This window comes from Emys orbicularis, chromosome 4, assembly GCF_028017835.1.
Source record: "Emys orbicularis isolate rEmyOrb1 chromosome 4, rEmyOrb1.hap1, whole genome shotgun sequence".
Classification (NCBI taxonomy): Eukaryota; Metazoa; Chordata; order Testudines; family Emydidae; genus Emys; species Emys orbicularis.
The window spans coordinates 48360684-48387867 of record NC_088686.1 but is presented as its reverse complement, the minus strand read 5'-3'; the positions used below and the strand labels follow the sequence as shown (position 1 = coordinate 48387867).

The following is a 27184-nucleotide window of genomic DNA, read 5'->3' as shown; positions in this document are numbered from 1 at the left end:
GAAGAAACTAAATTGCTTTGAAAATATAAAGATTTCGGATCCCAAACAGTTTTACAAGGTAACAGAATTACAGGCAGAACTGGTAGCAATGCCTATAGTTAAGGTTACCTACATTTTCCATAATTGTTTATAACTTTGCCCAACTTAAATTGTCTGGGCAGAAATTTTATATGCTGGGCATCTGCCTCAGACTAGATTTTTTGAAAGTTTCAGCAAAAATGGTGTAGTCTTTTCAGACAATTATGTTAGCAGAAAAATTGTAAATGTTTTGCTCGTTTACAAAATTCTTAACATCATTTAGCTGAGAAACCTAAGTGCCTCCCTGCTTTAGAACGAGGACTTAAAATTTGGGGGAGAGGGTCCTCCTTTATCCACCAAAACACATAGCTGCTTTTTGACATCCCCCTAAAAACCTGCCCAAATTTGGCCAATTTATAAGCGCTGAAAAACTGCATTTTGCACATGCTCAATAGAGGCTCATTTGTTTGGCAGCTAAATTCTCTGAAAATTCACAGATTCTGTCTGCAGTAAGCATGCTCCATTCCCTTGCAGCTCCTACATGCCAGCTGACACACATCACTCCTGGAGAATGATTATGCATACTCCATTCAGAGGCTTGCAGGGACTGAGCAGGACATTCCCTGCAATTTCTCTTCCTGGCTGCCGGAAACTGCTGTGGTGCTAGACATAGTAACCAAGAGCAGGGAGACAGTCTCTCCTGAACTCTCAATATTTCTCCTGCTGGCACCATGGCGGTGAGGAGGAGGAAGCAGCCTGACTGGAATGCAAAAGGATGAGGAGCAGAGGGAAAGACAAGGACAGGCTGGGAGCTATAGGAGCCAGAGTGGGGGAGAAGGGAAAAGAGGCAGAAGGGTCTGGAACAACTAGAGCACACTCCCTCCAGAACCTGCAATTGAACCCAGGATTCTTGAGTCTCAGTGTTCTCGTGCTCCCTCCTAGGAAACAACTGTGAAATACACTGACAGTGTCTTTCTTACCCCCCACCCCAACATACATAGTCCATACAGAAATAGCAGCCTATTACTACCACCAGTTACTCAGTTAGCTGAAGTGGTAAAGGTCTGTATTGCAGATTTAAAGGCCCCAACCATGCTAATGACCCAGGTTGGAGGGTCAATATGATACATTTTATTTTCCAGTTTACTTTTTATTAAAAACATAAGAAAGAGCAAACACAAGCATTCAAAAGTTAGAAAATGCCAGAATTAAGATTTCTTGAGTAACTTTAATTCAGCCGCTGTATTGTGTATGCACTATGATACAGTCTTTAATTATATGATCACACCCTATATTTCCCACAGGATCCAAATTAAGTGATGTATTGAAAACAATCCATATATGTGTCATATTGGTCACTGCCAAATTTTGTTACTCTCAGAGACAAAAAAATTATGATTTTTTTTTTACAGGTTGACTGTGACCACATTTCTTTTTGTTAAAATATATCAAAGCAATATAGGTCAAAAGAGATCTAATACAGTAAATTTCTATTTTGCCTGAAAACCATATTTTCAATAAGAGTTTAGGCTTCAGGCTAAATTTTCAAAGCTGGACAAGAGGATCAATACACATAAATCCTTTTATTAATTGTAATATTATTTATACATAACATGGACTTCTACACTTAACGACCCCATGCAATACTTTGAAAATATAGGCCAAAGTCCAATTAACAGTCAACTGCTGTAAAAGGGGAATAACTTATGTCTTCCCCCCCCCTTTATACTGTTTAATTATATGACTCCAGACAGAGAGATACTTCAGCAGTAACATGATTTTTGCACTTTGTTTGCCATGCATTTTAAAAAGCTAACTTGGATCTCCAATATAAGCCATGCAGGACTACTATTCTAGACTATCAGCCTTAGTGCATGTATAATAGTTAATTTTACAAAATACACAATTCATGCTCATATGTTTAAGAGTAGACAAACCTGAACGGCTTAGTCCTTAGTGGAAACAGACCTTTTACCTAAAATTCTTCTTGCCAGCCTTTAATTCAATCTTTTATTAGTCATTTAAAAAGATTACATTAATTTCAGGAGTTTAGCTAAAATCTGAGTGTATTTTGTAGTTCCACATTCTAATTCATACACCAGCGTTATTAATTAAAATATGCTTGTTTTTTTGTCAGTCACCTTCGTATTAAAAATGAATGAAAATTCTCCTAAATTATTAAAATTCAGATAAAATGTAACACTTACTGAGGCAAATCCAATTATTCAGAGATAAACTTATATTGCAATTTGATCAGAACAATAGCTCAATATTTCAATTTATTCTCAAAGTGAAATGAACAAATATTTTACAGGAGAGCATTATATATATGCATAAATGTGGTGCATTAACCTCTTAACGGAAATGTGAAAAGGACTCCGAATTTCATCCTGTGAAGAAACAAGGCAGCAAACTTTGTCTGTAGTTGCATTAACCAATTATGCATCTACTTTTCAACTGAACATTTTCCCTTATCATGCTCACTAGCTGTCACAAGAAACAAATGGAAATATGTGAAAGGGTAATTGATGATTAACATTATATTTAGCAAGGTGAGAATGGGCCTTATTCCATTTGATAGAAAGTGTTGCCAACTTCTTCTCACATGGGCCTCTCACATGTCCACTTCCAAAAAGGGCATTCTGTTGGTGATCACAAGCACTTTGCAAGAAAGTGTCCACCTCAGATAGGAATATTCTACAATGACTTCAGATCAAGATACCAGATTATTGGTCCACACTGAACTATAGCCAACATGTTAGAACCCTGAATTAGACAAAGGTAGTCCCCAAGGCAAAGCAAGGGGACACTGAACCCTAAAAAGACTAACCATGAGGAAAGAAAGGAAGGACATTCTCCTGCACCAACACCACCTCCTGAAGTTGTATTCTGCTCTCTTTCTTGAACCAGACATCCAGAGACAGTGGAGTGAAAATCTCTGACCATCAGCTAAGCCAAGCCTAAAGTCTACAACTAAGAGACAGAGGAGACCAACCATCGCCCCACACAAAACAAGCTCAAATAATTTGCAACATTAGAACTAGTGCTCAACTAAGACTAATGATGTGATATAAGAACATAAGAATGGCCATACTGGGTCAGACCAAAGGTCCATCTAGCCCAGTATCCTGTCTTCCGACAGTGGCCAATGCCAGGTGCCCCAGAGGGAATGAACAGAACGGGTAATCATCAAATGATCCATCCTGTCGCCCATTCCCAGCTTCTGGCAAACAAAGGCTAGGGACACCATCCCTGCCCATCCTGGCTAATAGCCATTGATGGACCTATCTTCCATGAATTTATCTAGCTCCCTTTTGAACCCCGTTATAGTCTTGGCCTTCACAACATCCTCTGGCAAGGAGTTCCACAGGTTGACTGTGTGTTGTGTGAAAAAATACTTTCTTGTGTTTGTTTTAAACCTCTTGCCTATTAATTTCATTTGGTGGCCCCCTAGTTCTTGTGTTATGAGGAGGAAATAACATTTCCTTATTTATAGGCCTCTATCAGATCCCCCCTTAGTCGCCTCTTTTCCAAGCTGAAAAGTCCCAGTCTTATTAATCTCTCCTCATACAGCAGCCGTTCCATACCCCTAAACATTTTAGTTGCCCTTTTCTAATTCCAATAGATCTTTTTTGAGATGGGGTGACCACATCCACACACAGTATTCAAGATGTGGGCGTACCATGGATTTATATAGAGGCAATATGATATTTTCTGTCTTATTATCTATCCCTTTTTTAATGATTCCCAACATTCTGTTCGCTTTTTTGACTGCCGCTGCACATTGAGTGGATGTTTTCAGAGAACTATGCACTATGACTCCAAGATCTCTTTCTTGAGTGGTAACAGCTAATTTAGACCCCATCATTTTATATGTATAGCTGGGATTATGTTTTCCAATGTGCATTACTTTGCATTTATCACCACTGAATTTCATCTGCCATTTTGTTGCCCAGTCACCCAGTTTTGAGAGATCCTTTTGTAGCTCTTCACAGTTTGCTTGGGACTTAACTATCTTGAGTAGTTTTGTATCATCTGCAAATTTTGCCACCTCATTGTTTATCACTTCTTCCAGATCATTTATGAATATCTTAAATAGGACTGGGCCCAGTACATACCCCTGGGTAGAGGTAGAGCCTCAGAGTATATCTACACTATACCGGCTTAGTTACTTAACCGTAGCTGCGCCGCCATAATCCCATAGCATAGATGCAGTCTACATTGACAGAAGGGGTTTTTCGTATCAGAGCAGGAACATCACCTCCTTGAACAATGTGTTGATGGAAGCATTCTTCCATTGACATAGCTACCCCCACACTGAGGTTAGGCCGGCATAGCTACATTGGTCAGGGGTGTAGACCAGGCCCAAGAAGACGACAATGTGAGTGCGCTTATTTGGCAAATTCAGAGACATCTGAATTCGCCAATATTCCACTGGAGCACATGGACTCGTATTTTAATTATTTGATTAAAACCCTATTTCTACTACATAGTACAACTATTTCTGTATCTGAAAAAAGGCAAAGCCAGGAATCATATGAAAGGGTGGGCCTCCAATAAATATGCAGACCCTGTCCCCTCTAACATATACAGGGTTTTGCCACAGATGTCAGGGCATCCACAGGCTGCTGTGTCATGCCATCCGACTACTTCATGGCATGGCGAAGCTTGCCTCGCCCCCAACAGGACAAAGGCCCAATCCAGCAAAAATGTATACATATGCTTAAATTTACACTCCGAGTATTCCCATCAATGGGACTATTCAGTGTGTAAATTTAAGCATGTGGAAATCTTTGCAGGATTGGGATTTAAATGAAAACTTTATGACTTGAAATTAAGAACATTTCCTGGTCCCTTCAGAGAAACAATGTAAGGGAAAATACAACCCAACACACACACTTATAGCTAACTATAAACTAATGGATTCAAATATGAAAGTGATCACATCTGAGAAAAATACCTTTAAAATTCAGGATTTCTCCAAACCCTTAATAGTAGTGGCCTCACCACTCATTCCCTTAACTAAAGGGTTCTGTAACTCATACAAAAATAGTACCAAAAAGAAGCATTGTTAGCAGCACATAACATGTTCATATATACAGTATGAGCTGAAACAGCTTTAAAAACCTATAGAAAAATATGTGCACCCTGGAATGACCAAATATTATATCCCTCTCTCACCATTCCTCACTTTTCTGAGCATGTTCCTGTAACAAACTAATGCTCTTGGAATGGAAGTGTTTTTAGTCTACCAATTACAAAACTTGGATAACCCAGCTTAAATTGCTTATTTCCCTTTCTAAAATTTTGCCACTTTGGGGGTACAAAAATACCATTTGGTGACTTCCACACTACTTCACTTCACAAGACTTATCAAAGAAGTCTTTAAGGAAGTGTTTAGCAGTCATTCATAATGTTCCCTAGTTGATAATTACATCTCACTCCAAACGTTTGTACATCTGTTACCTAGTACATCAACTAATAGTTTGTCACCAAAGTTTATATCATTTTTCCACTCAAAAATCATGATAATTTGCAAACATTTTCCTGTGTTCCATTCAAGTAACCTTTGATCACACAGCATGTTTTTTGGACCTTAATGGATGTCAAACCACCCAAACGCCAGCCCACTCTGTGCACTGCAGTGGCTTTCCTTGACAGAGGGCTGAATGGGAATTCCTTCAGAACACATCAATGTTACTTCAGCATCAATAGGGCCGCTCTGGAAAAAAATGCCAAGGGGCTGGATGCGCTGGCTCCAGCAACCACAGTAACTGCCAAGCCAAGGAATGAGAAACTGAGCCCAGGAATCCAACCCTAGCCACTAGTAACACAATAAACAGCATTAATCACATGGCTAGCAAGAGACATTGTACTTGTCCTACAAATAGCTTGTTACAGAATTCATAACCCCAAGTTTTGTAAAAATAAATACATGAATAAGTAAATAATAAAAATACATATACCATAACACATATTTAATGAATAATACATATAAAATGTGTTTACCTTGCACCATTATTTCTAACTACTTCCACTGTTTCGCCAACAAAATATCGATCCTTGACATAAGCAAAGATTTCATCACAGATTTCATGAAGTCGTGAGCGATGGGTTAGGGTGGCCAAATACAGAACTGGAACTATGAGTGCCTCTGGAAAACTCTGGAGATTAAGTCTGGCTTTCTTTTCTGATTCCAGTGCTTCCTGATATGTGAGTCCAGGTTTACCTGTGACAGCACAGCTCCATACAAGGCTGTTACACAGAATGGTGCGTTCAAAAAAGTCACTATAAATGAAGAAAAAAAGAAAAAGAGTGAATAGAATTCTACCTAACACCTACAGTTTAGTCACAGTTAATATGGTGTGACATGTTTTCAATCAACTAAGTGAAAAACACTCTTTACACGTCTAAAATTTAAACATTGCACTGCTTCTGTTCGAGTTGTAGATTGTAGTATCTCCAGACTTAAATTACAGACATTACAGTATATCTAGAACACGTTATTATTAGCTCTCACTTCATGATGGAATATTTAAAGGGTCATTTTGCCACTTCTGTTCAACCTAATATTTCAGTGCTTGATAAATCTACTACTGTAGTGCCAAAACTTGTTCTCACTACAGTCTACATGCAGCAAAACTCCCTCTGATTTTAACTGGGCAGTGTCAGGCCCTTAGGCCCTGCAAAGAAGCGCACATACATGAGTAATTTTATATATCGGAGTAGTCCCACTGAGTTCAATGAGACTACTCATGGGTGTAAATTTAACACCACCACCCCATTTATATGCTTACAAAATCAGCATCTAAAATTGTACAAGTATAAAATAGTCTGGCAATTTTTTTTTCTTAAAATGTTTTTAATTCATTTAAGTTCCAGTTTGCTTTTCAGCAGTCAAAACTCTTGAGTGCTTTTGAGTGTTCTGGCCCATCAATGGGGAAGTTAAAAAATAACACCAAGCACTTCTTTTAAATAGTTTTTGTTCTTTCACTGTTTGCATTGCTCTTATAAAAGCATTAAAATATTTTTTCTGCGGATTCTTCCCATCCCCCTTTTCAATTTGGCAAATATTGATTTTTCTTCCCCTCTTGTGTTCCAATTAATACTGAAATTACCATGGTTATTCTTGTTTACTTCCTGTTTAGAACACCAGCATAATTTCTACAGTATTGATTATTCAACAGCTGTTGCAGGGTGAGCCCATCACAATATTTTTTGATGAACCTGGCAAAAATAGTGGTTTGTTAAATTAATTTCTAGATGGAATAGTTGATTTTTTTTAAGTAAATGTAGAATCAAAGCCATTTAGTAGATTATAGTTATGTTAAAATACATCACATAATGTGGATCAACTAACAGTTTGACAGTGTGCCTTTAAATACGTATTCCTTAATGCAGTGTTTCCTAAACATTTAAAAGCTGAGGACCACTTCAGCGTAATGAAACCAATCATTGCCGCCTGACCTCCCCCCTGCAACCCTACCGTGTGTTGTTATAAATTAAGACACACGACAAATTTAACATCTTCTGTGTCATTTCAGCTAATCTATAATGCCCCATCCCCAGGGTGTCCACTCCATACTTTGGGATATACTGGTATACATCTACATAATGTGATACTTTTTTTTTTTTTTTTTGCATGCTTTGATGATGAGTGAAACAGTTAACAAGGGTGACATTTAAAGTATTATCATTGTCATCTGAGTTAGCACCCAATGAAGTGAATGGGGCAGCTCATGCCTCAGAGCTATTGTTTTAGGCTCTTTTCACACTCAGGCAGACATCTGTGGATCGGTTACATTTGCTTCACCTTTTCAAAGTTTGCATTGCAACCATAACAGCTAGACACAAACACTGTGTACATGAAAGCTGAGACTCTACAGGACAATTGATAGTCTGGCTGTGTCTCCCAGCTAGTCCTCCACATGCCTTCAAAATGGGCGCTTCCCATACATTAGGAAAACTTCCTTAAAAGAACACCAGTTTCTCTACTTTGTGCATTTCACAGCATCTTTGGTCCCAATTCTTCAAAGACTAATGCATGCACTTAATTTTTACACTAGGAGTAGTCTTCAATGCATATAAATATTTACTAAATCTTTGCAGGACTGGAGCCTTTGGTGTATAGTTCCACTATTTCCCTGTCAATCACCTAGTTCTTCCTTTGCTGAGGAAATTCTTAGAATTATCAACTGGCGATCAGAATTTTTTTTTTTTTTTCAAACTACCATATATACTCATTCATAAGCCGAATTTTTTTTTAGTAAAAAAGAGAAGCACCAGAGAAGGGGGTCAGCTTATGAACGGGTATAGAGAGGGAGAGGTGGGACACAGCCCCTCCCCCCAACAGAGGGAGCAAGGAGAAGCAGCACAGCCAGCAGAGCCAGAAGGGAAGAGGCGGGGCCAGAGTCTCTCCGCTTCTGGCCACGCTGCTCTCCCCCAGCCTCCGAAGCAGCTGCAGCTCTGGGGCTGGCAGGCTGCAGCCATGCCGCTCAGCCCCGCCCCCCAGAGCAGGCTGTAGCTGCACCACCCGACCCGCCGGAGCACACTGTGGCCGTGCCGCCCAGCCCAGCCAGCTGAAATATGCTGCGGCCGCGCTGCCCGGTCTGGCCTGCCGGAGCAGGCTGCGGGCGCACTGCCCAGCCTGCCAGAGCAACTCCAGCCAGGCCAGAGACATCGTCCCCTGGCCCTCCCCAGAATAGGTGGGAAGGGATGGCATGGGGAGTGGGTGGGGGGTGGGTTCATGTGGGGGGTGGTCACAGGGGTTACTCCCCTGACCCCCAGCTTCTTCCCCCCCAAAACATTTCCCCACCAGTTGCTGTCCCGGCCCGTCAGGGTAAGCAGCTGGCGCACCGGGACACTTTGTTTACTTAGGTTTACCTCCGTGCCTGCGAATGCTCGAGGTAAACAAACCATCTCGGCCCGCCAGCAGCTTATCCTGATGGCCCGGGAGCCAAAGTTTGCTGACCCCTGAATTATAGGGTCAGCTTATGAATGGGTCATAAAAAATTTTTTACTTATCCATCTTGGGGGGGTCAGCTTATAAATGAACCGGCTAATGATCGAGTATATACAGTAATTATTTTTAAAAAGTTTCAGGATATACTATTTAAAAGAGGCACTATCAGAAACTGGAGTTTTTAAAAATTTGTTCACTTGAAACATAAAAATCAAATTGACAGTGTCCCTTTCAGGGCTGCTACCTTTTTCTGAGGGAGTGGTGGGGACAGACATGTTATTTAAATCAGTGGTTCTCAAACTAGGGCCGCCACTTGTTCAGGGAAAGCCCCTGGCGGGCCGGGCCAGTTTGTTTACCTGCCGCATCCCTCGGCCTGCATCGCTTCCTGCAGCCCCCATTGGCCTGGAGCTGCGAACCACGGCCTGTGGAAGCCGCGATCGGCCGAACTTGCGGACGCGGCAGGTAAACAAACTGGCCCGGCCCGCTAGGGGCTTTCCCTGAACAAGCGGCAGCCCTAGTTTGAGAAACACTGATTTAAATGACACCTTCAACTTAAAAAAAAAAAAAAAAAAAAAAACCCACACATCTCTCAAGTAAAATCTACAAGTAAATTTGTTACAAGTGAAAGCTAAGATTACCATGAATGAAACAGATTTGAGGGGGAAAAAAAAATTTTCAATCACTCTACAACAACACTTTGTGTAGCCTGTTTCTCTGTAGTTAGTTTACTCTTTTGTTTAGTGTGGGTTTTTCCACACATCAGCAGGGAGAAAAAAATCATTTGCAAAAAAAAGTAAATGTGCTTATAAAACCATCAAAATAGTCACAAAGACACAGAAGTAGGCAAAGTCCCTGAAACTACCTTTCAGCTCTCTCTCACTTTAAAAAATTGATGACATTTAATCTTGGCAGCATCCCTTAACTTTTGCTAGCGGCTACAAACAGCACATCAGACAGATAATTTATGTCACAGGCCATTAACATGTTATTGTAACATATTAATGATTTCACTGAAACTGGGTCTGAGAGAACAAAAATCCAACATCATGTCAATAGATTTTTAATATTCCTGCACTCCTGCTCCATGGAGGCATCTTTGTGCCATTGCAGTTATGTAAATAGAAGCTACCAATACAGCTAAGTAGTGGTAGTTACAATATTCTGTATTAAAAGAAATAGAAAAATAAAAGGTTTGATTGAGCATACTTCATGTTGCATTTAAATTCACAAAAGCAAATACAATTAGAGTTAAAATTGCAATTGTGTCCTTATTACATCCCTTTATGTTGAAAAGCTGTGACATATATGGCATTTTAAGATCACCAACTTTTCCAAGATCTCTGCACCTGAACATATTAGGATGAAGTTCACATGGAATGGCAGTTGAGGCCCATTAGAATGGACCCTTCAGCCTACATAAACCCCATTTGACTTCCAGGGGTTCCACAGTAGCAAAAATCAAGTTGCAATCCAGAGGACTAAGTTGGAGTTCCTTTTGTTGGAAGCCTTTATGCTAAACCATGAATTTGAATGGCATGTTTGTATTTATATTTAGAAATGTACAAAGTATTAGCAATGTAAACAGTTAACTTTTTATGCAAGAATAAACCCATTGACAAAATCCTGGGCAAAAGCCTTGAAAAGTAGTTCAATCCTGTTACTAAATAAGTAAAAAGGATTTATTATGAGCCAGATTCAATTAAAAAAAAAGAAAAAGAAATTGCATCCAGTTTCTGCACTGAGAATCTTTGTGAAAGGCCGCAGAAGCCTGATTTAGGCGTTTCTGCAGCCTTGTGCAACGGCCAAAATGGTGTGTGTGGTTCTGATTAAATTGAACATATTCAAATGTTTCCTCTTACCCCAAGACCTACTAAATATATGTTTTTATTGTTGAGTGTGTCTAAGAATAAGCTTATTTCAAGTCAATTTCTTTTTTTAGAAAGTTTAAAATGCTAAGGAAAGAAAGTTTACTTAAAACAGAATTAAAAACACAAGCATCAAATATTGCAAAATGTTACTTCATCCTGCCATATGCTAAACCCAATGTAAAGGGTAGAAAATAAATGATTATCCTGAATTTAGAAAAGAAAAAAGAAAAACCTTTTCTCAAGCCAGTAATCTCTTTTTTTTTTAAATATGGATCCCTATCGGCATCTAACATACAATGTACACATAGGCATGATGTTAGGATACTGACTTACAAGGATGCTGGTGTGAATGGCATTTCCTGTGTTCCAAAATATCCTATCTTCAAAAGGGGTCAATATGAAATCTTCAAAGCAATGTACAAAACACCCCAAAGTGAGCAGTTATGGACTCATCTGCCTACAGTTTCTTCCTAAACTCCTTAGTTAGAGGTTAGCTATTCCCTGAAGAATATATTCCAAAATTCTGGGTTTCTCTTTAAAAAATAATATACCAACACCGTAATGTAACTATGTATGCTCTCATTATCCATTTACACATTTTTGGAATTCTGCTAAACTACTGGCATCAATAATATCTCGTGTCTGTGTGTTCCACTGGCTGATTGTGCAGTTGAGTAAAAAGTGTTTCCTTTGATCAGTTTCAAATATGCTGACCTTCAATTTCACCAAGTGTCCCATTGCTCTTATATTATTAGACAGGGCAAACAGAAGTGCCCCAACTACTCTCTTTATACCATTCATTATTTTGTATCTCTCTCTTGTCCCCTCTTTATTTCTCCTCTCTGTACTAAACATTCCCAGTCTTTTCAGTCTCTCTTCATATGGAAGAAACACTGCACGGCTCTGCACCTCACATTCTACCAGATAGTACCACCAATTTTTAAAGGGCTTTATAATTTTTCCATTCCATTTCTCATGCATCCTAGCGTTTGTTTTTTCAGATGCCGCTACGCACCAAGAGGTGGTTTTCATTGAGCTGTCCACAGTGATACTCAGATCTTTTTCCTGACCTGTTACAGAAAATGCAAAAGATCTGTGTGTATTGTGTATGTGTTATCAGCACACTTTTGTACTGGAGCAAGGCATGGACCTTATACTCTCATCAGGAAAAGAGGCTTAACAGCTTTCATATGCATTGCCTTTGTCAAATCTTTGAAATCTCCTGGAGGGACAGAGTCACCAACACTTAGGTGCTCAAGCGGGCCAGTATACCCAGCATGAAAACACTCCTCAAACAGAGACACCTATGATGGCTTGGGTATGTGTGATGAATGATGGGCACATCTCAAAGGACATCCTCTACAGAGAATTGGCATCTGAAAAAAGACACAAAGGATGCCCAAAATTGCGTTTCAAGGACGTTTGCAAGCGAGACCTCAAAGAAATGGACATGGATGTGGATAACTGGGAAAATCATACTCAGGACCACAGCCTTTGGAAACAAGAGCTTAACAAAGGTCTCCAGAGTTACGAGAGGAAGCAGTCCAGTTTAGCAGAGGAGAAAAGAGCTCACAGAAGTTAGAGCCCAAAGGGTCGAAATACCACCTTTAAATGTGACAGATGCAGCAGAAACTCACTCTCTCAAGTGGGTCTCTTCAGCCGCAGCCATGGCTGCCATAAAACCAATTGAGTAAATTCTTTACCTCTCAGGGTGCATATCCATGGTCTCTCAAGACTGAAGGATGCCTACTACTACTACTAGCAAGGTATGCAAATAATTTAAATTATTCCTTCCAGCATGCAATATCTTGCAACCGTCAATACTGAATTTAATCTGCCATCCTACTGTTTAATTCCCCAGCTTTGATAGGTATCACTAAAGATTTCCAGTCCTCTCTAGTCTTGATAACCCTAAATAACTGTGCCACCTGCAAATTTTGCCATCTCACTGCACAACCCCTCTTTTGTAGATTACAGAATTATGAAATATTATTTCACCCTATTGGAAAATAAGTTCTAGATCACTAAAAAAAGTCTTTTTAAAATGTTAGTCCTGCTGAGTTCTACATGCATTGGTTATTATCATGACGGCTGTCCAATAATAAAGGGATGATACAAAAATGTAAGAAATACATCTCTATTACTGCTGCTAATAGTAATTATAAAAGTAAATTTGCAGCCAGATGATTTCCAAGTTTGTTATTTGTGCAAACTTGCAGTAATACCAACTCTTAAGCACATAATGTAAATTGAGGTGTCTAATACCTAATGTGCTAGATCCAGCCTATATGATGTATTTATGTGGCCAATTCAGATTCTGTGCAATCTGGACTTTTAAAAAAAAAAAAAAAAAAAAAGATTCTAGGTCTTATGGTTGCAAAAGTAACCTAAATACAAAGTGAGTGTACACTGAGGCAGTGTTGTCTTCCCAACTGCACAGAGCATAAAACAAACAATGGTCTGGAAAGTGTGAACTCCCCAGCCCTCATAAATCTCATTGGCCATGTACAGAGAAGGAAGAAAGGTAGGTTTTCCAAACGTGTTAGCTAATGCACTTTTAAACACTACTCTCAGTTAGGGTACACCACAACCAGCTAACACAATTTTAAAGGTGTTAAACTATGACTATACAAGTTGTTAAGTGATGTTTCAAATCATATTGGCTAACTTGATTTTTAAAAAAACAAATCAAACTAAAAACATACCACCTTTTCTTCCAGCCTAAACACCACCAGAAACAAAGCAAGGGGAAGAGAAACAGATACAGGAGAACAGGCGAGTGCAGAAATAGCAGTGATCCAGAAAGTGAGAGAATATTTTCCTACTGAGTGATATCTAATACGATAAATAGTAACTGAAAGTTTAGTTAGTACATGAAGGCCATATTCAATCCTTGAATATATATGCAAAGTATCATCCGATCTGGGAGGAGATTCATTGAGACCTGAGTGTAGTATGTAATCCAAAATTTATCCTCCAGCCTACAAACCAGATTGAAAAATGGAATCTGGCCCTTTCCAAAGAATGAGTGACATTCTTATTTTTTTAATCTTCACACCTCTTCAATGCACCTGGGATGTCAATGAGAGTCAGCTATAATACTGTGATAACAATAATTCTAATTTATAAAAGAAACTTTCAAAATAATGGAATTATGAGAAGTTTTATGTTCTGCAGAAAAACTTGGGTCCTTAGGTTCCTGCCCTGTACATCCTTGAGACCTTAATGCAAACACTTCCGAACTACACTTCTTAATAAACCTTCTTTAGGGCTTTTGTTTTTAAATTCTCTCCTCCACTGCTTTGCTCAGAAAACCCTTTCAAAAGTACTTAATCCAACTTCTCTTAAGGTTTTGTTAGGTGAGGTCTATTTGAGTAGCAAAAACAAGTCCAAGCATGAGAAGACTTAGGTGTGCTCTAATTTCATATGCTGCAAATGAAAGTATTTCTGATTTAATCTCGCTAGGCTGCATTATATATATATATATATATATATAAATAAAAGACAATATTTGATTTTTGGGACTATTTTGTGGGTGGATGGAGGTGGTTAATTAACATTCATATCTTAGAAAGAATGCTGGATCCGATTGTAAAGTTAAAAGGGTCAGCTTTAAAAATATCATATCTCTCTAAAGACTTCTTACCCACTACTGTTACAAAGTAATAATTATAATCAGCATAAGTGTAAGAGAATAGAAAAAAATAATTGTCTCTGCTTTTTTAATATACCTGGTACATATGACAACACTTTGTTTTACAATCTCGATTGGTCTTTAACACAAAAACAGGGGAAAGAAACATTTTTTAAAAATAGAAAAATTATTGTAAAACTATAAATATTGGAGGGGGAACCTGAGGGGCAAGTGTACTACTTGTAACCGTGTTGGGTTTGTTTGGGGTGTTTTTTTACTGCATTAAGTCGGTGTTCCTCTGACATGGAGAAGCTCAGTTACTTATTAAGGGGAGCCATAGAAGACCTTAAGAGGCTGCTTTGAGCAGAGAGCCTGCAAAGTGTTTGGGATTAAAGATACTACCATAATACCCGTGATATTAGTGCCCTCAAGGACAGATGCAACATCCTCCGTCCCCAGCAATCCTCCCCAACCGCAAAGGACGAGTCTCAGGGCTGCAAAGCTGTGTGATGAAAGAACCCCCCTCCTATTGCTTAGGCGTCCGAGCAACGGCAACCGCTGCGGCAGGGCACGTTCAAGACCGGGAGCTAGGAGTGAGTTCAAACGGTCACCCAGCAACTCCCAACCCGGCAGTGCACTGGAGCTGGCGGGGGCGACGCCAGGGGCTACCCGCAGAGGCACAGCAACCCCAGGCGAGAACAAGGGGTTAAGTGTCGGGGGGAGGCTGAGTTGACTCCACATGCTGCGCCACCCCGGCCCGGCTGCTACGACAACAATAGTGAGGCTAGCACATGTCAGGCTGCTCCCCCGCCCGCAGGGGCCGCCGCTCCCCCGCGGCGTTATTTAAACCGCGGCCCGGCCGCCGCAGAGTTAGGCGCGCGGCGGTTCAGTGCCAGCGGCCCGGTGACCGTTGTGCCCCTGCTCTAGGGGCTGGTGCACACACCGAGGCCTAGTAGCCGCCGACATGCGGCTCCGAAGAAGCCAGGCACTTGCTGCCGCCCGCTCAACTTTCACTTCCCCGCCGCCTCTGGCGGCCCACGGCCGATGACACCGCACGCGGGGCAGCTCGGCCAGCTGCTTCCCCGCCGCCCCAGGGAGCCCCGGCCGGCGGAGGGGCGGCGAGTGACCTCCCTTCCCTAACCCTGACGAGACCCCGGGGGTGAGGAGGGCTCCGGGGAGGGGATTCCCCCGGTCCCCGCGGGGCACCCCCCCCCCCGCCGGAGAGGAGTACGGCTCGCCGGCCACAGCGCTCCCAGCGGAGGGTCCCCGGGGCGCCGAGCGGGGAATCCCCTCCCACCCCAGATGTCAGCAGCCGTTCGGGAGGTTAAACTGCCCTGGCCCGCCCGGGGAAGCGGACACACGCGGGGGGAGGGGGGAGTCTCTTACTCGTAGTCCCTGAAGATCTCGTTGGTGACCCTGCAGTAGAAGACGCGCTCGTCGGGCCGCAGGTCGGCGGGGGGCTTCTTCCTCACGAAGGGCTTTCGGTGCAGCAGCGGCATCGCCCCGCTCCGCGCGCTCCTTCCTGCCCCGACCCGCTTCAAATTGGAGGGAAAACGAGCGTGAGTGCGAGCGAGCAGCGGCCTGGGGAGGAGGGAGCGGGGCCCGGCGTGTCCCTCCCCCCAGGAGAGCCGGGGAAAGAGTCCGGGTCGCGGCGGCACGGGGATCCGGCGGCAGCGGCAGCCTTTTGTGTGCCTGACACGCCGCTGCCTGCCTGGGACTGTGAGGAGGGAGCTGCGGATCCTTCCTCCCCCGCCTCCTCCTCCTGCCTCACAATGGGGCCATGACGCCGAGCAGCAGGCGGAGGCGGCTCCCCCCCCCCGCTCCGAGTCACACAACGTGCTCGGCTCGGGGATACCCCGGCTGCTGCGATCGCGCTTTGTCTCCTCCGGTTCCCCGGCCGCAGGGTCACCCCCTTCCCCCGCCTCTGACCTGCACACGCCGGGCCGGACACCAACTTCCACTCCCCCTTCGCCGCCGCCTCCTCCTCCCTACACAGCAAACACGGGGGGAGGGGGAGCGGCGATCACTTCTCTTCCTCCTTCGTTTCCTGCCGGGCTAGTGTCCAGTGGGACTCTCCCCCTTCCCGCCTCCCCCCCCCCCCCCCGCGTCTCTGCCGGGAAGGGTATAATGGGGTCACCCTTCTCATTCCCGGCTGGTGTGTAATGGGGACTTCCTTGTCCGCCCGTCTGGGTGGTGTATAATGGGGTCTCTCCTTCTCCTGCCTACCTGCTGTTTAATAGGGTCCCGACCCCTTTCTGCCTGGGTGGGATATGAAAAGATCCTCTCCTCCTCGCTTCTTTTCCTCCTCTTGCTCTGCTGTCTTCCCCCTCAGCTCCTGGGAAGTTTTTGATCTACTTCTTCAGCTCAATGAGGAAGAGCTGCTGGGAGGAGCTTTTCACTTCTCTACCCTACATCTTTATTGGCCGCCCAGTGCCTTCTCGCGTGTGTCACACAGGAAGACAGAGAGCTACATTATTAATTAATGGCTGAGAAGACTCATCCTCCATTTTTGAATTATCAGCCTAAAGATCTATAGAGTGAGGTGGGTGACCTATATGGGGCAAGGACCTGGCTCCTCCTCATGGTGTGGTACCCAAGCAGGTTGGGATTTTAATGACACGTCACTTGGACACTAGAGAAAGCTGCTGCTAACAGGGGGAGTTCATGTTCAAAGACGGGAATAAAGACCTTTCAAATTCCGTGTCAGATTTTCTTCTCTCTTCAGAAATCACTGTTGCTACTTCGAAAATTCTCTCTGTGCACACTCACACAAAACCCTCGCTGACTTCTTAACTTTGGAAAAAGCCACTGGCCACAGTACATGCTCAATTCATCAGGGATAGAAATATCAAAGTACTTTATAGTCTCTTTCATACAAATTGCAATCTCAGAGGTTTTAGTGCTGGTAGTACAATTATGGAGAAATGTCTCTCTTCCATTATTTAAGACCAAAATGATATGTTTCTGTATGAGTTCAGGTGGAACAGGGACGTATACTGTGGTTAAAATTATTCTCAAGTATAACTCCCATACATGGTTTAGGAGTGCCTGGGCCACAAAGCATGACCTGCTACCTTCAGCTCAGCTGGTCTAAGGACAGGCAGGCACTACCTTATTAAAGCACATCTTGTTGTTATTGTTCTTAAATGGATTTTTATTTCAATAAATGTATTTTAAATATATTGATTGAGCACTCAGGTTTGCTAGATGCCATACCCTGAGGATTTTAAAATGTAAGGTGCCAGTCCTGCAAAACACATGGATAACTTTATTAACTCAGTAGGATTATTCACATGCATATAAGTATTTGAAGGATTGGTGCCTAAATAGGAGTTTACAATCTAAAGCCCTGCTCCTGCAAATACGTGCACTTGTATAGTCCCCTGTGCTTATCAAAAGTCCATGGACTTCGCTGACACTTCATGCAGGTGCAGTTATCTGCACTAGAGTAATTTGCATGATCAAAGCCTAAATGAAAGTTTCCATGATATAGAATCATAGAGTTTGAATTATTCTGCTGGGTGGAAAATATGGTTTTGGTCATTGACATTTTAAGTTATGTTTATTCCCTGCATTTAGTCAGTTTACAAAATGTTTAGCTTAAATTATTAATAGGATTTGTCCCAAGTCCACTCCAAATTTCCTACCCTTTTATTTTCTTTTTATTTAACAAGCTCCTCTGAAATCATGTTTTTGTCTGTTTTGCATCAAAACCTTACAGTGTTTGAACTACAAATATTGGGGTAATGGCATTCAGCAATGCCAATTCTCGTGATTTCATGGTGAAATTTGCAGTATATCACTGTCTTAAAGCTCTAACTCCTGGAGACATGATTAGATGGGAATCTCAGCTTTAATTTAAGAAAAAGTTTCTACCTCTAAAGGTTGCAGACAAAAGCTTGAAAATGAGCACCCTGAAGGCTGAAAAGACAGGAAATAAAATAAGCCCCAAATTCATTACTTATTAAAATTTAATGATTCTGGAGCCAATATAATGATTTTTGAATGGTTGGGGTTGTCAGTACTGCATTATTTTAGAACTAGTTGGCATCCATGAAAAATTCATGAGTTGATAGAACTGTGACATCAAAAGCAGATTCCCTTGCCCTCTCTCTCTCTTGTTCTCACCTTTTCCTCCTCTTGTTCCTCCCCCCTATTTATTCCCTCAGCTGTTTCCCTATGAGGATTGAGTAGTAGGGTTGTGGTATCAGAGGTACCATTTGCTCTTGCTTAGGATACAGTGAAGCAGTTGGTATATTTAGCTTTGAGTTCTGAAACCATTTCTGTTTTTACAAAACCAAGATTTTAGCACCTGATTCTGCTCCCAATCAAGTCAACAGGAATAGGACTGAATCCTTATGACACACCTACAAGCTAATGGCTACTGGTAGAGGAAAGGTTGAGCATTTAAGTTGAAATTAATTAATTCTGACAGATCTCAGAAATTATGTTTTTACTTTCACAAGGGCATTTTTTGTCTTTGCTACACAGTATTTATAAGTTGTTATAATACATTATACCTTTAATACTTAATTGAAAAATACATTTTTGAGTCAAGGTAGAAAAAAAACGGTTACTCACCTTTGTAACTGTTGTTCTTCGAGATGTGTTGCTCATATCCATTCCAATTAGGTGTGCGCGCGCCGCGTGCACGATCATCGGAGAATTTTCTACCGTAGCAACACCCGGTGGGTCGGCTGTGGAGCCCCCTGGAGTGGCGCCTTCATGGCGCTGGATATATACCCCAGCCGACCCAGCGCCCCCTCAGTTCCTTCTTGCCGGCTACTCCGACAGTGGGGACGGGGGGCGGGTTTGGAATGGATATGAGCAACACATCTCGAAGAACAACAGTTACAAAGGTGAGTAATCATTTTTTCTTCTTCGAGTGCTTGCTCATATCGATTCCAATTAGGTGACTACCAAGCCTTACCTAGGCGGTGGGGTCGGAGTGAGACATCGCTGTGTGAAAACCGCTGATCCGAATGCAGCATCGTCTCTGGACTGCTGTACAAGCGCATAGTGAGCGGCGAAGGTGTGTACCGATGACCAAACCGCCGCTCTACAAATGTCCTGGATCGGGACATGAGCCAGAAAGGCAGTCGAGGAGGCTTGGGACCTAGTGGAGTGGGCGGTGAGGCGCGGCGTCGGGACACCGGCCAGGTCGTAGCAAGCATGAATGCAGGACGTGATCCAAGAGGAGAGATGTTGTGAGGAGACCAGTAAGCCTTTCATCCGGTCGGCCACTGCAACGAAGAGTTGCGTCGTCTTCCTAAACGGTTTTGTACGCTCAATATAGAAAGCAAGGGCCCTGCATACGTCCAAGGAGTGCATACGCTGGTCTTGACGGGTGGCGTACGGCTTAGGATGGAAGACCGGGAGAAATATATCCTGGTTCACATGAAAAGCTGATACCACCTTGGGAAGAAAGGCAGGGTGGGGGCGAAGCTGCACCTTGTCTTTATGGAAGACTGTGTATGGAGGCTCAGACGTGAGCTCCCTGATTTCAGAAACACGCCTTGCTGAAGTGATGGCTACAAGGAAGGCTGTCTTCCAAGATAGGTAAAGGAGTAAGCAGGTAGCCAATGGCTCGAACGGGGGCCCTGTGAGCTTGGAGAGAACCAGGTTAAGATCCCATGCCGGAACGGGTTGGCGTTGCTGTGGGTATAGCCGGTCTAAGCCCTTGAGGAATCTGACGACCATCGGGTTAGAGAAGACCGAGGAAGTGAGTTCTCCTGGGTGGAACGCCGATATAGCGGCCAGGTGAACCTTGACCGAAGATATCGCCAAGCCCTGCTGTTTTAGGGATAGGAGATATTCAAGTATAAGAGGAATAGACGCCTGCAAGGGGGGCGTGGCCCACTGCTCGCACCAACAGGAGAACCATTTCCACTTGGCTAAGTAAGTGGTCCGTGTAGAGGGCTTTCTACTTCCCAGTAGAATCTGTTGCACGGGATGTGAGCATCGTAGCTCTGTCCGATTCAGCCATGGAGCATCCACGCTGTAAGGTGGAGCGATTGCAGGTCGGGGTGACAGAGTCGGCCCTGGTCCTGAGAGATCAAGTCTGGGCATAAGGGAAGCGTGATCGGAGTTTGTGTCGATAGCTCCAGAAGCGTGGTGTACCAGTGCTGTCTTGGCCAAGCTGGAGCGACTAGAATCATACGTGCCTTGTCTCTGCGTAGCTTGAGCAGCACCCTGTGGACCAGTGGGATTGGGGGGAAGCGTAGAACAGCTGGTCTCTCCACGATAGGAGGAAAGCGTCAGACAGGGAGCCCAGAGATCGCCCTTGGAGGGAGCAGAACACGTGGCACTTCCTGTTGGCTCGTGAGGCGAACAGGTCGACCTGGGGAAATCCCCACCTCTGGAAGATGGAATGGATGATATCCGGGCGAATTGACCACTCGTGCGTCTGGAAGGATCTGCTGAGACGGTCCGCTAGAGTGTTCTGGACTCCAGGGAGGAACGATGCCATGAGATGTATCGAGTGGGCAATGCAGAACTCCCACAGGCGAATGGCCTCTTGGCATAGGAGAGACAACCGGGCTCCTCCTTGCTTGTTGATGTAGAACATGGCTGTGGTGTTGTCTGTGAGGACTGACATGCAACGGCCATGTAGGAGACCGAGAAATGCCTGACAGGCTAGGCGCACTGCCATCAGCTCTCGAACATTGATGTGTAGAGCTAGTTGGGATGCGGTCCGCAGGCCCTGGGTTTGGTGCTCCCTGAGGTGAGCGCCCCAACCTAGAGATGAAGCGTCCGTGACCAGGTGCAGGGAGGGTTGTGGAGCGTGAAATGGCACTCCTGCGCAAACCGCCTTGTGATCCAGCCACCAGGTGAGAGAGGTCAAGACCGAGTTCGGAACCGTGACCACCATGTTCAGGTTGTCCCGATAAGGACGGTACACCAACGATACCCAGGCCTGAAGTGGGCGAAGCCGAAGTCTGGCATGCCTGGTTACGTAAGTGCAAGAGGCCATGTGTCCCAACAGGCCGAGGCACGTCCTTATTGTGGTGATCGGGAAGACCTGGAGTCCGTGGATGATGTTTGTGATGGTGTGAAACCGAGTGTCTGGCAGAAGAGCTCGGGCGAGTCTGGAGTCTAAAACTGCCCCGATAAACTCTATTCTCTGGGTTGGCTCCAGAGTGGACTTTTCCTTGTTGAGTAGAATGCCTAACTCGTGGAATGTTTGTAGTATTATCTGGACGTGGGCCTGAACTCGCTCCCTGGTGCGGCCGTGCACCAGCCAGTCGTCTAGATACGGGAACACCTGTATCCTTTGTCGACGAAGGTATGCTGCCACGACAGCCATACATTTGGTGAACACTCTCGGAGCCGCGGATAAGCCGAAGGGAAGGACGGCAAATTGGTAGTGCACATTGTTTACTACAAATCGAAGGAAGCGCCTGTGTGGGGGGTAGATTGCTATATGAAAATATGCGTCCTTCATGTCGAGGGCAGTGTACCAGTCTCCAGGATCCAGAGTAGGGATGATGGTCCCCAAGGTGACCATGCGGAACTTCAACTTTACTATGAATTTGTTGAGACCGCGTAAGTCTAAAATGGGTCGCAGACCCCCTTTTGCTTTGGGGATCAGGAAGTAGCGGGAGTAAAACCCCCTGCCCCTTAACTCTGGGGGAACCTCCTCTATGGCCCCCATAGAGAGGAGCCCAAAAACCTCCTGTGTAAGGAGATGCTCGTGAGAAGGGTCCCTGAAGAGGGATGGGGAGGGGGGGAATGAAGAAAACTGGAGAGGGTATCCCCTCTTCACCGTGCGAAGGACCCAACGGTCCGAGGTTATAAGGGACCAAGCACGGTGGAAACGGGAGAGGCGATCCCGAAAGAAAGGAAATGGATCCTGGGTAGTGGCTGGCACGCCGTCCTCGAGCGCAACTTCAAAAGTTTTGCCTAGGTCCTGAAGGTGGTCTAGGAGGGCCTTGGTTCTGACCGGGTTGGGGGCCGGTCGACCTCCGTCTACCACTTCGTCCCCGCCTTCTGGGGAAGTCCTGTCTCGGACGGGGAAGAGGAGGGTAGAACCTTTGTGGCTGGGGCCTAACGGGCCTGCGCTGGGGTCCTGGGACATGCATCCCCAGGGAGCGCATGATGGTTCTGGAGTCCTTGAGGCTCTGCAACCGAGAGTCCGTCTTGTCCGAGAACAACCCCTGGCCCTCGAACGGCAGATCTTGCAGGGTCTGCTGCAGCTCTGGCGGTAACCCCGAAACCTGGAGCCAGGAGACGCATCTCATGGCTATCCCAGACGCTAGTATCCTGGCGTCCGAGTCTGCTATGTCCAGGGAGGCCTGCAAGTAGGTCTGTGCTCTTGTTGGCTTTCCTGCAGCTCCAACAGATGCTTCATCATGTCCGTTTGCTCCCCCATTAGCCTCAGCATCGCGTCCTGCCTCCGGTCTTCGCGCTCACTTAATTCTATCCTGGCCTCTGCCACTGAATGCCTCCATGCATTAAGCTGTGCCCTATCAGTGCAGGAGGACTGCATGACATCGGAAATCATGTCATCGCGAGTGCGTTTTTTTCGCCTTCTAATCTGCGATAACCTCAGGGACAGAGATGATAGGGGGAGCGTAGAAACATTCTACGCTCTATAATTCTGGGGGGACTGCATGGTCACCTGTGCTGCTGAGTTCACCACGCTGACCAAACAGAAAATGAAATTCAAAAGTTCCTGGGGCTTTTCTTTGTACCTGGCTAGTGCATTGGCGTTCAAAGTGCTCTCCAGAGCAGTCACAATGGAGCACTCTGGGATAGCTCCCGGAGGCCAATACCGTCGATTTGCGTCTGCACTACCCCAAATTCAACCTAGCAAAGTCGATTTTAGCGCTACTCCCCTCGCCGGGGAGTACAGAAGTCGATTTTAAGAGCCCTTTAGGTTGATGGAATGGGGTTGGTTGTGTGGATGCATTCATTTTTAAATTGACCTAACGCAGCTAAATTTGACCTAACCCTGTAGTGTAGACCAGGCCTAAGAGTGGTACTGGGATAACTATTTTGGTTTAAAAAAATTACACTCCTAACTAAAAAAGTTATTCATGTACAAAAGATGTGTGTAGGCCAGGCCTAAGGGGAAGGGGGAAGAGAAAATTACTTTAAAAACAAGCATCCTTCAGGCCTTTGAGGCAAAAAATGGTCACACTTTTCCTGCAGCCCACCAGCATTTGGATACAAAGAATGCTTACCAACAAATGTAGAATCATAGAAATGTAGCTTTGAAAGGGACCTCAAGAGGTTATCTAGTTCAGCTCCTTGTGCTGAGGCAAGACCAAGTATACTTAGACCTCCCTGACAGGTGTTTGTCTAACCTCTTCTTAAATCCTCCAATGATGGGGATTCCACGGCCTCCTTTGGAAGCCTATTTCAGTGCTTAACTAGCCACCTAGTTTGAAAGTATTTCCAAATATCCAACCTAAATCTCCCTTGCTGCAGCTTGAGCAGATTACTTCTTGTCCTACCTCCAGTGGACATGGAGAACAATCGATCACCATTCTCTTTATTATATCCCTTATCATCATATCTAAAGGCTATGAGATCCTTTCTCAGTCTTCTGTTCTCAAATCTAAATATGCCACATTTTTTAACCTTTCACATAGATCAGGTTTTCTAAACCTTTTATCATTTTTGTAACTCTCCTCAGGACTCTCTCCAGTTTATTCACATCTTTCCTGATGTGTGGTGCCCAGAATTGGACACGGTACTCCAGCTGAGGTCTCACCAGTGCCAAATACAGCAAGTCAATTACCTCCCATGTCTTAGGTGGCACATTCTTGTTAATACACCCCAGAATGATCTTATCCGTTTTCACAACTACATCAAGTTGGCTCATACTCAATTTGTGATCTATTATAACCTGCAGACCTTTTTCAGTAGTACTACTGTCTACCCAATTATTCCCCATTTTGTGGTTGTGCATTTGTCTTTTCCTTCCTAAGTGAAGGACTTCGCACTTGTCTTTATTAAATTTCATCCTGTTGATTTCAGAACAATTCTCCAATTTGTCAGCATTGTTTTGAATGCTAATCCTGTCCTCCAAAGGGCTTGCAATCCATCCTAGGTTGGTGTCATCTGAAAATTTTATAATATGCTCTCCCAGTTTGACAGCGAACCATTGGTAACTATTCTTTAAGTATATTTTCTCAACCATATTGAGAAAATATACTTAAGTGCAATATTTGTGCACTTACCTTACAGTAATTTCATCTAGACCTCTTTTCCCTCGTTAATTTAGGACAGTGTCAAAAGTTTCACTAAAATCAAGATAAATCATGTCTACTGCTTCTCCCCTATCCACTAGGCTAGTGACGCTGTCAAAGAAGTAAATTAGGTTGGTTTGGCACAATTTCTTCATAAATCCATATTGACTATTATTTATCACACTATTATCCTCTAGATAAGTACTATGGTTGCCGGTCTCCAGTTCTCTGGGATCACACCCATCCTCCATGATAATCACAAATGGTTTCACGATTGCTTCAGCTAGTTCAGGGGTTCTCAAACTGGGGGTCAGGACCCCTCAGGGGGCCACGAGATTATTACATGGGGGGTCACGAGCTATCAACCTCCACCCCAAGCCCCGCTTTGCCTCCAGCATTTATAATGGTGTTAAATATATTTAAAAGTATTTTTAATTTATAAGGGGCGTCACACTCAGAGGCTTGCTGTGTGAAAGGGGTCACCAGTAAAAAAGTTTGAGAGCCACTGAGCTAGTTCCTTTAGTACCCTAGGATGAATTTCATCAAGTACTGCTAACTAGAATACATCAATATTCTTTAACCTATTATTTCCCTATTCTGGCTTATGTTCTTTGCCCCTTGTGGTTAATATTAATTGTGTTAAGCACTGGGTCACAATAAACTTTTTTAGAGAAAACTGAAGCAGAATAAGTATTAAACACTTCAGCCTTCTTGGTGTTGTCTGTTGTTAGCTCTTACACGTTCCTTTGTCTTTCTTTTGCTCCTAATGTATTTAAAGAACCTCTTCATATTGCCTTTTATATCCCTTGGTAGGTGTAACTCATTTTGTGCCTCAGCCTTTCTGATTTTGTCCCTACTTGCTTGTGCAATTCTTTTGTACTCAACTTTAGCACTTTGTCCATGTTTCACTTTTTGTAAGTGTAGTGAGGCAGAGTGGCCTCCCTCCAGACTGGAGAGCGAGGGACCACTACACTCCTCTTGGTGGGTGGAGCTGAACCCGCCCTGCCCCCCTCGTCAGAAGTACCGGGGAGGGGCAGGAAGTATAAAGGGAGGGCCCTGCAACTCAGGTGTGAGGAGACGGACACCTCTGTCCTGCTGTGGCGCCCAGGAGCTGAATCTACGCTCTGCCGCACCCTGCCCCCGAAGGAGACAGACCCAGACGAGGAGTTGCCGGGACTACCATCGGCTGTCTACCCAGAGGAGCCCGAGGACTGTGGGATGCCCGAGGTACCAAACCCTGGTGAAGTAGGAAGTAGCCCAGGGGCAGCCGACGACTGGCTGGCTACAGGGCTGACCGCTTCTAGGTCGGCGTCGTTGCGGCTGGATCCCCGCCAACCCAGTGGCAGACTTCTCTGCCACTGCTAGGGCCCTACGCTGGGACGTGGTGGAGTAGGGTGGGCCTGCGTCCCCCTGCCAGCCCAAACCCCAGGGGAGCTGACTCCCCACCTTAGGCCAGGAGGCGTGTACTCCCTGAACACCCCTGTCAGCACCCTAGGCTGCCTGCTGGATGCGCAATACTTTTGGAGCCCCCGAGGCTGTGTGGGCGCTCACCCCTACCTGAACCCTGAGTCTGTATGTGTTTGCTGGCTGCCTGAGCCCCAAGTTTAGGCTAAAGCCTGCTCCCTGCTCTGCCCCTCCCAGAGGGCTAGAACTTATTGATTGTTTGTTTGCTGGCTGCCTGAGTCCCAAGCTTAGGCTAACGCCTTCTTCCTGCTCTGCCCAGCCCAAAGGGCTAGGGCTATTGACTGTGACAGTGTATAATTGCTGTCTGCCTTGGCCCGGAGGCGTAGGCTATACCCTGCTACTAGCCCGGACCCACCCCAAAGGCAGGGGCCTCAGAGTGTTAATTGGTGTCAGCCCCAGCTGAGCAGCTGAAGGCTAACCCAAGGGTAGGGACAGAAGCCCAGACTATTGTTGTGTGGTTTCTTCAGCTAGACGGACTCCAAACCACAGACTACGTATGGCTCGGCCCGCCGGGGCAGCCCAAGCATGAAGACTACCGCCCCTACAATGAGACAGAGTGGACTCCCTCCCCACTGGAGAGCGAGGGACCACTACAGTAGGATTCATTTTTGATATATCATTGAAGAACTCTTGCCATATTGGCCTCTTACTATACTTCCTATCTGCTTTTTAGAAGTCCATTGTCCTTATTCTGCTGTTCTCAATCTTCCCTTTCCTTAAAATCATTAAATCTATCATTTCATGATCACTTTCACCCAATTTGTCTTCAACCTTAAGATTCACAACCAATTGTTCCCTGTTAGTCAAAATCAAGTCTAAAATGGCTGTCCCCCTGGTTACTTCCTCCATCTTCTGAACCAAGAAGTTGTTCCCAGTACATTCCAACAACATAGTGGGCATTTTGTGTTTCACTATATAACTTTTCCAACAGATGTCTGAGTAGTTAAAGTCCCCCTTACAAACTGGTAATGTCTAGCTCACTGAGTATTGAATCTGACACACATCTCTTCTCTTATGCTGTGTATATCATAAGAACGGCCAT

At 44.4% G+C, this 27184-nt stretch overlaps 1 protein-coding gene across 3 annotated transcripts in view; it reads right to left on the bottom strand.

Annotated features, from left to right (window-relative positions):
• BAZ1A (bromodomain adjacent to zinc finger domain 1A) overlaps nucleotides 1–16103 on the bottom strand; it is a 109973-nt gene extending 93870 nt beyond the window's left edge. For 2 of the 3 annotated variants that reach the window (XM_065402918.1, XM_065402919.1), the window contains exons 1-2: nucleotides 15869–16099; nucleotides 6028–6306 (exon numbers count right to left, since the gene is read on the bottom strand). In XM_065402918.1, coding sequence (XP_065258990.1) covers nucleotides 6028–6306; nucleotides 15869–15981 — 392 coding nt within the window. In that variant the 5' untranslated portion in view covers nucleotides 15982–16099. Of the gene's footprint in view, nucleotides 1–6027; nucleotides 6307–15868 lie in introns of all 3 variants that reach the window. The other variant, XM_065402920.1, reaches the window with a different exon arrangement.
• Nucleotides 16104–27184: the final 11081 nt, after the last annotated feature.